The sequence below is a fragment of the Cyclopterus lumpus genome, chromosome 15 (genome assembly GCF_009769545.1).
Source record: "Cyclopterus lumpus isolate fCycLum1 chromosome 15, fCycLum1.pri, whole genome shotgun sequence".
In the NCBI taxonomy this organism is placed as follows: domain Eukaryota; kingdom Metazoa; phylum Chordata; class Actinopteri; order Perciformes; family Cyclopteridae; genus Cyclopterus; species Cyclopterus lumpus.
This window is the reverse complement of record NC_046980.1, coordinates 8,379,171-8,390,668: the sequence shown is the minus strand read 5'-3', so window position 1 is coordinate 8,390,668 and position 11,498 is coordinate 8,379,171. Positions and strand designations below refer to the sequence as shown.

Here is an 11,498-nt window from a genome sequence, read left to right as displayed (position 1 = left end):
GGTTTTGGTCTTTTTATTTGAAAATATTATATTATCGCCATCTAAATCCATACAAAATTTGTTGTATCATATGAACCTGAGCTAATAGAGTATTAATGAAATAGTTCACATCACTGCCTCTTCATTTATCACTTCTTCTGACACAGACCTCTTTGTTCTATCCATTCCTATTGTCTGACTCCCTCCTGGTTTACACCATCAGATCAAGAAACCTCCAAAAAGTCATCTCCTTCTCTATTCTACCTTCACTAAAAGCTACAATTAATCACTGTGGTCTTTAAAAAACAAAATTAGCCATCTGTAGGTCATCAATTCGATGGCAACATCTAACCACTACTACTGGCATCACAATGCCATCCAGAATCAGTGTAATGGTCAAGATGTGTTGCTAATTCATCATGTGGTTATTTTCAGCACTTCATATCTGTCTGATAAAGCTTCAGGTGTGGCAGCAGTTCAGTTACCTGTGTTATCATATGTGACTCACCAGAAAAGACATCCAGGTAGGGTGCTGTGGTGGTGGACGTCTGCCGTCCATAGTACGCTCTCCTCGAGCCCAGTGTCCAGTACGTCCCACCTGTGGGACTCTTCTCTTGAGTCTCCTGCTCTGGAAATTTGGCCCTGCCCCCCTGCCTCCCTCTTAGCTTATCCAGCTCTGTGAGCCAGTCTGCAGACTCACCGAGGGGTCCAGCAATGGAGCAAGACCGCTGCTTGTGCCTCCTAAACCCCTTGCTGGATTCGATTGAAGCAACGACATTTGTTTTTCTGGGCACGTTGGGGCTGGTAATGGGGGAGCTAATGGGAGAAGTGAGCTGCCTGGTGGTTGTCTTAACATAGGAGGGGTGGACTGGAGGGTAGAGTTTGACAGTTGAGGGTGAGGTGGTGGAGGACGTCCGTCTTGGCTGAGAAACGGGGGGGTTGTCTGTTAGCTGACTAATAGACAAACTACTCTTCCTCCTATTTAGGGACAGGAAGTCCCGTCTCCCAGTTTCCTCTTCCCTCTCCAGAGACAGGTCCATGCTGCTCGCACTCTTGCGACACCCCATCGGCCCCGCCTCGACCACTACGGGGTCCAAGCAGACAGTTGGCACACATGTGTTTCTGGTCTGTGGTGCCTGATTACCTTGAGGGTGCTGTGTGTGCAGAATGGGACTCTCAAGGCCATCCTGGTCTTCCTCAGCACTCTCGTACGAGGTGCTGGTGGGTGTAGTGTCAGGAAAGCTGTACGAGCTGTTAGTCTTTGGGAGAAGGCTGCCACTGCTGTCCGGGGCTGAAGATGTTGGACCACTTTCACTCTGGGACCCTGGACCAGAAGAACAGCTTTCGTTCTCTAAATTGGTACACCCTTCACTTGCTTCTTGAGGTACACATGCAGCACCAACAGGGGATGAGAACACCTCCTGATCCAGATTAAATAGCTGGTGAGACCATACCTTCTCAGAGGCTTTGTTCCCCTCAGATGTTGACCCTTCGGATAAGAAGCCAGTCACCATTTCCAGTCCGTCACTGGCCACACATTGGTTTCTTATGGTCTGCTGGATGTCAGCGAGCAGGTCTTCATTTTCAGCTGTTGCTGAGTGAAAACTGTAAAGGTCAGCATCTGACCCAGAGCTTGTCTTTCGGACAATTTCATCCACCATAGACTGTTGACTGTCTGCAGTCAAGCAGCATAGATCGCCCTCGACATCTGATCGCATGCCCATCTCGTCAGCTGACAGGCTCGCCTCTGCAGCGGGCTTCGGCCCTGCTTTGCCCGAGTGCAACGACCTCCCATCTACCAACATGTCATCCTTAGACAACCCTTTCGCCTTTGATAAACTCTTCCTGATCTTCATGCCGGAAAACACAGAACCCTTTGACTCCGACTTTGATTTCTTCCTACCACTCTGTTCTCCTCCTCCTCCTTTACTTATCTTACTGTGGGACTTTTTCGATTTTTTGTCCGCTTCCCTCTCATCAGCATCGCATTCACAGGAGACATCTCCTGCGGCTCCACCACTTCCTCCTTTCTTCTGCTTTGCCTCCTGGTTGCCCATGTTCTTGAGCAGGCGGACACCCTTCGCTAACAGGCCATGCTGCTGGGGTCGATGCTGGGCATGCTGTTCTTCCTCCTGGGCTGCTACTGATGCTGGCCCTCTGTTGGTCAGAGCCCTATCAGAGCTTCCTAATCCCTGTTGTCTGCCCACTACAGTTAAAGGCAGCTGTGAGAATGACGCTGCCTCTCCCAGCCTTGCTGATGATGAGAGGAGGAGGAGGGGACTGGCACTGACTGCCGCGGGCTCGCTACCCCTCACTCCTCTCTCTTCCCCCCTACCCTGCGCAGCCTCTCTCACTCTCTGATCCTTCCTCTCTTTTTGCCCCTCCTTTCTATCCCCATCTGCTCGTGCACGCTCGGCTGTCTTGCATAACGGGCTGCTGGTCGAGCGAACAAGTCGCTTATGCTCTGGAGTGGGCTGCCCTGGTTCATTCTCTAATAAAGGGGAGATATGATGCTTCGGATGCTGCTGCTTTAAAATGCACGGTTGTTGCTGGTGTTGTTGACTGAGCAGTGAGTGCTGTTGTTTATAGAGGAGGTTGGTAACGCTGCTCTTCCTCCTGCCTTTGAAAGTGCTGGTGAAGAAACTCTCTTTCAGAAAGGGCACCTGGGTCTCCACTGTCTTAATAGTGTGCATGCTGACGCAGTGGCTTCATCTGGAGGGGAGACGATCGAGGCCGGCTGAAGGAAAGGAAAAAGAAGTTAAAATCACAGTTCTTCATTTTAAATTCGAGCTTAGCTTCTCAATGGTTGAAGATGGGTGCAAGCTAACATAAGTGTTCTGTCTCTGTTCTCTTGTTGCCATGCAGTTTGTATATTACTTTGTTTATAGTAAAGTGTTTTTTATTCTGAAATTCCTTACATTAACATTATTAGCAAGCACATATACAAAATGTGGAGCTGATTAGTCGATTAATCAATTATTCGATCTACAGAAAATAGATCAATAATTCACATTCTATGTTAGTATACTCAATATCTTTGAGTGTTGGACAGCTGATGGCGTATGGGAAAATGTGATGGACATTTCAACAACGTTTTCCTTTCTTTTTTATTTCAACATCACATAAAAGCATATAATAATATATGCATCCTAACAAATAGTCATGAAGCCAAAGACAAAACGACAACAGTCTGGTAAATATATTTAAACATTTTCTAATTAGAATCAGATTGTAACAAATCAGTCTTCAATAGAAAATGTAGTTAAACTTTTCAAAAACAGCTAATTCCTCTCAGGTGATTTGTATCTACAGTTAAAGACACAGTACAGTATTCCTTTGCTTTCCATTATTCAAACCGCTTTTCTTATTTAGGGTTGCGGGGCGCTGGAGCTGACATTGGGACGAAGGCAGAGTTCACCCTGGACAGGGCACATATAGAGACAGACAACCATCCACGCTCACATTCACGCCTACGGGCCCCTCTTGCTGTGAGGTGACAGTGCTAGCCGAGACAAGACAAAGACAAAGTTGAGCCATTTGACACTAATTATGAAGATTGTCTCCTACTTGAAGAGTCACAAGTGTTTTAAAGTAAGAATGCCAATTAAGTGTGTGAAAGTAATAACACACAAACAAATGCATAAACAAATAAATGACACATTCTTAAAGGCTCCCAATTAAAAGAATTCTTTTTTTACTAGACCAGCTCCGACGTTGATTAAAGTTTGCGTTTGTCAAAACACTTGAATAACTAATACAAGTTACTTCTTCCCGAAGCGCTTCAGAAAATCTTTTTGGTAATCACAATGTATGAAATGGTCAAAAGAAAACTTAGTTAGTTATTTAAAACGATTATAATATTAATGTACTTGCCTGACTGGTGGATTCCCTTCAGTGGTTCAGCACCAACTGAGGAAAACAACACAATTGGGCGTTTGTCCTCGTCTATGAGCCGCTCCTCAGCCATGGGTCACATGAAGTTGGTATTTTCCTCATCACATGTCTGGTCTGTTTGGCCATCATCCATTAGCACTGTGTGAGACTCCGCTCACTAGCTTCATCAGGACTCATCATGTGAACATACACAGAACTGTGCAACCGTCAAAGAATAACTTGTGTGTTTATTCAGATTTTGGTTCAAACTAGACCCTCTTTGTTAATGTTGTGGTAGACTCACAGTGATACAGGAATCATATTTGACAAAAGAGAAAGGCTAAACCACCTTAATACATGATATGAAGCTGGCGTTGTCTTCCTCGGTGCACCCTGGTAACACCTTTAAGTCCGCCCCTCCAATCAAGACATTAGTTTCAGCTGTGTCCTGCTGATATAAGGTGTTACCACACATGCCACTGAGCCTAATTAGTGATTTCAACATCCACAGGTTTCTGAATAGAATGGATATAAGATATTTAAATTACAAAAACACCATTAAAGTCAGAGGGGGAGGGATAATTCCACAAACTGAAAAATGATAGCTAAAACAATAAATAAATATATGTATGAGCAGGAAGATAGTGGGAAAATGTTTTAGACCTAATTATATATATATATATATATATATATAGAAAGATGTATTATTTATTATATGATGCAATATTTTCCAATGTTTTAGAGGCAGGGAATAAATGATACAGCTTTATAATGACCCAGCCACCTGCTAAGACAATAAGGTCACACTTATCAACCTACCTGGGTAAATAAAGGTCAAAAATATCAAAACACAAATGAAAATAACACAATTAGGACTTGCTGATAGAAACTGATAATTTCTGTCAAAATCTTTTTGTTTGTTTATTGACTTAAAATATGAGTATGATTGGCATACTTGAAATGTAACAAAATGTTTGTGTTCACCATTTTGGTAGTTTACTTTCCCAATATTTAAGTACAAAAATCTCATATTTTGATGAACGTATCATGACACTGGAGCACATTGTGTTGAAAGCAAACAAAATAATCACTGATGACAAGCATGGGATATTTTTTTAACATCTCTTTTGCATTCAACAAATAAGTCATATCATTGACATCAATATAGTTGACCCATTCTTCAATATGCCAGTTGGCATAGAGTTTACCCTCTGCCTTCAATATATTTGACACATGATTCAATATTTAGGTGTGGCAAAAATATATATATAAAAAAACTGCTTAAAATAAGAATAACAAAATGTGCAATACAAACAAATTGGGATAAATTATTGGCATCTTTATGCTGATTTTTGTTGGTGTGTGTTATTGGGCCCTTTACTGTATCGAAAAAATAAATAATATGAAGTCAAACAAATAAAGAATAATCAGGTTATGACAGAAAAGTATTGTAACTTCAATGATGGTGGCCATTCCAGATAGATTTTCATTTGGGATTTAAAAATAAAATGCAATTTATGAAACAATAAGCCAATTCATAAAACAAAACAGGCTTACAGTATGAATAATTGTTCCACAATTATGATGGAAAGAAATGGCATTTTTGTCTTCACATTTGCAGAATGGGAATTTGATACTGCACTTGTCTTTCTCAAGCCACTAGAGGCCACCATTGCTCTACTATATCAACGATGGGTGGGAAATTGCAAAGTGTTTTTTTGATGTATAATTTTGTAGAAATCTGAAAGATAGTGTAAAATCAAAACACACATCTTTCTAAATGAACTTCTTTGTGTGCAATCAATCATTGTGTATTAAGTCAGAAATATCCAAATGTACACAAACAGAATATCATCAATGTATAATCATTACTCATGACAGAGAACTGCAAGTACATAAAACACAACCAATGTACTCATTGTCTCCACCATATTAACCACAACAATCACATTGAACACAACAGCGGTTCACTGACTGTAGTGCCACACAAAATATTCACAACTCAGTTTGTCAGAAGAATCATTTTCAGACTGGCTCAAAATCTCAGGAATATCTAGAAAACCAAACATGAATATCACAAAAATAACAAGATCTCTGTTGACTGAAAGTAAAGACACAATTCAAGAACTTTGTTATATTCCATCAGACACAGGAACACTATATCCATGTAGAAAGGCAATGTACAGAAGTTCTGATAAAAACACATGTCAAGAGGGCGACAGGTCAAATCAGTACAATGTGGAGGCCTGTGACAGAAAATAGAGTTTGTCTTGGCTTTCAGTGACGTATTACTGAAACATAGTTTTGTTTTAAATGCAAAACAACTCTGTATCTAGCTATCCACAGAGAGACATGATAATAAATCCCCAACACTGTGACAAGGACATCCTTTTCCCTTGTGTCAATTGCACTTCAAATATTCTCCTGCAATGCATTTTAAAGCCCTTTTCTATTGTTTCCCACACTGAAATGGTAAAGTGTTCTTCAAGGACAGTAGGAAAGTTGTCATCTCTGTACCTACACAACCAATTATTCATACAAACAGCTTTGCTCAATGGATGCACTGACACATACACATACCACAATAAACCACATAAGGTTGCTGTGCTTGACATACCAGCAGAGAAACACATTATGGATCTCCAAGCAAAAACACTGCACAGAAACATCTAGGTGTCTGCTTCTTCCTTTTCCTTGTCCTATGTTAAACCGTTTGAATCCCTGTTATTAACCATCTAAACTGCCTGCCCTTTACGTGGACTCCCTGGGAATCCTCCTGTGAAATACAACAGACTGCCTCTGCTGGAACTGCTGCTTCCGTCTTTTTTTCTGATCCCAGCGGCACATCAGAATCATCTTAAAGGTTGTACGGAAGGTTTTGTTGCACAGGGCGTAACACATGGGGTTGACCGTGCTGTTGACGTAGCACAGCCAGTACCCTACCGCCCACAGGGTCTCCGGGATGCAAACTTTACAGAAGGTATTGATCAGCACCATGATGTTGTACGGTGTCCATGTGATGATGAACGCAAAGAGGATTGCACTGAGAGTTTGAGCGGCCTTCTTCTCCTTCACTAAGGACATTCGCTTCCTCTTAGTGATCTGAGTCCGGGCTCGGGATGCAAAACGCTTTGCAAGAGCTGCATCTTTGAAGGACATTGGGACAGAGGGGGATTTAGTGGTGGTGGTGCTCGTGATGGTAATATCGCCGGCTGTGGTAGGAATTGTTGGGGCACCATCTGAGCCTTGGTTGGACGTAGCCTGGATGGTAGGCATTGACTGCATCTTTCGTGAGCAGAAGCGTTGGTGGTAGCTATTTTCTGAACTGTTTGCCTCATCGGGAGTAGCATCGGCAGTGGTGTTGGCGGTAACTGTTGAGAGGCTGTCTCGGTTATACTCCTCTCCCCTGAGGGGGTCCACCTCTGAGGCTGCATCCAGATCCTCACATGAGGTGAGTTGGGAGTTGACAGCAGCCTTTATGCCAGGTAGGCTGAGAACAATAGAGAAAATAGCATGACTCTGGGAAATCATCTCTTTGCCCCCACAGTCCTCATCCTCAGAAGACCCGGAGTGGTCTAACGAGGCGGCAATATCATTGTTGTTCCAGCTGTCGCTGCTACTCTGGTCTGGATCCCCCTCCGGCTGTCGGGTACTACCGGGTCTCCAAGAACGAACCCCAGGCCAGCAGTGGAATCTGCCAACCAGTTCCCGACATGTGCTTCTTCTCCGGGACAACCTGGTCAGTTCATAGCTGCTGCAACTTCTAGAACTTCCTGTCTGATGGACAAAACGTGATTTCTCGCCTCTACCATTACCACCTCTTCCTCCTATTCCACCACGACTCCCCGAACCCTGCAACCCAGCTAACTCCTTTGAACGATTCTGGGTCTCCTTGTAAATGCGCCAGTAGAGAACACTCATTATCGTCACAGGCAGGTAGAAAGCCGCCACGGCTGTGCAGAAGGTTATAGTGGGCTCTGTGAGGAACTGAATGTAGCAGTGATTCGAGGGCACTGTCCTTTTACCCTCAAAATATTGCCATAATAGGATGGCTGGGGCCCACAGGACGAGAGAAACAAACCAGGCGAGGCCGATCATGATCCCAGCTCGCTTAGTGGTCCGTTTGGCACGGTAGGTCAAAGGCCTGGTGATTGAAAAGTAGCGGTCAAAGCTGATGACCAGTAGGTTCATAACTGATGCATTGCTGGCCACATAGTCTATAGTTAGCCACATGTCGCAGGCCCAGTTACCCATGGCCCAGTAGCCCATCACAAGATAAGCTGTGTATAGGTTCATGGAGATGACCCCTATGATGAGGTCAGCGACAGCCAAGCTCAGCAAGAAGTAGTTATTGACCGTCTTTAGCTGGCGATTAACCTTGAAGGACACCACCACTAAGATGTTGCCGATGATGGTAACCAGTGACAACATGCCTGTCAGCAAAACAATAAGGACAACCTGCCACATTGCATGGTCACCCAAGGGATCAAGGGCCAGAGTTCCATTCCCATTTTGGGATTCTGAGGTGAGGTTTAAGAGTTTGTTGGTGGAAGAGGAATTATCATCCAGGGTATTCAGATGAAAAACCAACCAGGGGGCTCCTCCACTTTCTCCTTGGTGGAGAGCATTGGATTGTGGGTAGGCTCCGGCTGCTGTTAGTGAGGTGTTTGCAGTCAGGAAGAGACCAGGGTCCGTGCTGTTGGAGCTCATTGTTATGTCCTGGCATATTCTAAAGACAGAGACAGAAAGATCGGAAATAGAAGAAGGGAGGTGCAGAGAGAGGGGGGGAGAGGGACCTGGCACAAAAGGAGAAAAGAGGGAAGGAGATTGAGTGACAGAGAACAAAATGGAGAAAGTATACATGAGCAGTCGCCATTTCTATTAATTTCCAGTAGGTGAGGCTAGAAACCTACTCTACCAAGCCGGATGTCTGAAACGTCAAAGATGCTTGGGTCTGATTTGTCCACCCCAGTAAACAATCACTCATAATTTCATTTGTAGACGATCCGTATGCACACTGTGAATGCATCGCAAGCCATATTTTAAATTACAACTTGGCATCTAAATCAACAAGGCTGGACAGGCAACCCTTCCAGGGAGAGAGTTTAACTGCATCTAACACCTGTCACTTATGACTCCAAGCAAATTGCAAAGACATTTCACTTAGACATAGGTAATTCATTTTCCCACACGGTTGCCTAGTCTGTCAAAATGGCTGCGTTGGGATTTTACCTTGCGTGACATGAGGGCTTTAATGGGGGTGGCTTTCTTCTGTGCGATCAGGTGTGGCAGTTGCACGCTGCCGATCGTTATACAAAATGTGGTTTCTGATGTCAGTCTGTCACTCAAACACACCAGAGTGAGACAGTTTGCTAGTGATGTGTTTTGTGGTCATATTGCTCAAACTCTGTCAATTGATTTTTCTAAAATATGAGCATGACTAGTGTCTCTTTATACCCCAAGTCAAAGTCAGAGAGAAGCTACAGACGACGTTGCTTGCGACAGCTAGGCTATAACATTATGGAGGCATCATCGTGAGTAGGGGCTTGCAGATAGTACGGAGAATGCAGACCTTGGGAGGTATCCTGACATGTCTTCCTGCCTGAATATAAATGTTTTTGGTGTCAGTTTGATAATGCAAATTCTGCGGTGGTTAGTTTGACACAAGACTTGATCTTGTGTTCCAGGAGCCTTCTAAGAAAGCTTCATAGAGACAAAATAGAGAAACAGAGAGAACATAGTGTTGTTTGTTGTTTGATTGGGGATCACTTCACAATCGAAACAATAAACGCAAGATCCTGTGTTTTTTGTCAAAACAGTTATTGATAATTAGATAATAGCATGAGGAACTCTCATTGTGTAAAGCAGCATGTCCTGTCCATTTCAAGTGTTCCTGTGAATCAGTTATACTTATCCGATGTGTTTTGCATTCAGATGTCTGCGTGTTTATGTTTTTGTATGTGTAAAAGATGCTTGATAACAAAAGTGAGGAAGGTAGAATGTTTTCGGTCGAAAAAGAAATGTGTGCTAAAAGTGAATACTTTGTCAAATGTATCAGTTACATCACATATCATGTAGAACGTAAAACTGAAAAATCTCATTCAGAATTTTCTTTTGAATTTTGAGAATTTAATCTAAATCATATGGACATGGGTATTTATTTGTGGTAGTTAATAACATTTTCATACCACAAAAAAAAACGTGCACATATTTCTATCTGTTTAGGAAGAATATCTAGTAACTAGTAACAAATGGGGCAAAAGTTATTTTGTGTGATTTGATAACTGTAGCTCACTACTCTGAGCTTTCTTTTTAATGTGAAAGTCACAAACTTGGTGTTCTTCAGCTGACAATGGTTTATGTGAAACCTGACACTACCCTGAGCATGGCCTGTGTAAAGGGAACAAACACCAACCTGTTATCCCGGGGGACAAGTAGGAACATCTCCTCCCCCCGCGCCCAAGCACCACCACCACCGTCATCCATTTACACAGATACACTGACAAATACATGTGCAGATAACACGCGTAAAACACATAAAACCACACACACTATTTCAAACCACAGGCAAAGATATATATTGAAGCCGAGTGCTGCACCTGTGCCTTGACAGAATCTCAGACCTCCCACAGAGCTGTTAAAGAACCTCAGTAGCCGACAGCGACTGACAGCCATTTGTGACATTGAGCGCACGTTGCTACTACTATTATCAGTCGGCTCCCCGCTATTCCCTCTGTGGACATATACCACTGCAACCATTAACATACACACACAGAGTACACGCTCACATTTCACACAAATACTGTTTATGTTACATTAACATGCACATACATGAATTAAATAAATTGTGCGCATAGGCAAATGCAGTGCATGCATGTGTGCACATATAGATGGAAAGTATTCAACCTACAATTGTATTGTTGTAAAAGAACTAAACCAGTTGTAGATGAAGACAAATCAAACAACTATGCCTGCATGCAAGAACAAATGTAAAGAACTGCAACATTAATTGATAAACAGCAAACGTAAAAGCCTCTAAAGAAAACAAAGTTTACTTTTAACTCTTCGCTAAGCAAATTCTACTGAGCATGCAAGACAGCCATGTGTTGCGATGGAGTGTTAATCATCTTTTAATGGGCTTACAAGGGCAAAATGCGTCCGGCTTAACAGGAGAGAAATCAGTCTTTAATCTGCTACCTTGACTTGGCTTAAAAATAGGACGATCAAAATTTGAAAAACAAATAATGGAATAAAAGAAGGAAAATCAGACAATCAACAGTCTCATGTCTGAGAGAAGCGAAGGAGGCTTGGAGCCCTTGGAGCCCAGGGGAGAAAAGAGTGAATCCTATGGGTAAAGGCCAAATATCAGACCCCCCCCCCCATACCTGCCTTTGCATCCTAAAGAGTCACATGATAGTTCAGTGTTGGCACATGTGGAGGATTTAGGCATACAGCACAACATTTTATTTTGTTATGCTGATTGGATAACATTATGCTTCTTTTGTATGCTGTCAAATATACAATATATACAATGTATGTGTCTACATGCATGCTGTATATTCATTTCTGTGCCCAACATTGACTTATACCACAGCAAACATATTGACATGGGACCATCAAGCCTGGCTGTTACCTAAAATTACAAT

At 42.8% G+C, this 11,498-nt stretch overlaps 2 protein-coding genes across 2 annotated transcripts in view; both read right to left on the bottom strand.

The window, feature by feature from the left end:
* The window catches only part of LOC117744170 (formin-2), a 34,789-nt gene extending 32,117 nt beyond the window's left edge, over nucleotides 1-2,672 (bottom strand). Inside the window, exon 1 of the mRNA XM_034552317.1 lies at nucleotides 488-2,672. Coding sequence (XP_034408208.1) covers nucleotides 488-2,672 — 2,185 coding nt within the window. The remainder of the gene's footprint in view (nucleotides 1-487) is intronic.
* Nucleotides 2,673-6,603: 3,931 nt separating this feature from the next.
* On the bottom strand, nucleotides 6,604-8,562 carry chrm3a (cholinergic receptor, muscarinic 3a). Its single transcript, XM_034552292.1, has one exon. The coding sequence runs from the start codon at nucleotides 8,560-8,562 to the stop codon at nucleotides 6,604-6,606; it is 1,959 nt and encodes a 652-aa protein (XP_034408183.1).
* Between the last annotated feature and the right edge of the window lie 2,936 nt (nucleotides 8,563-11,498).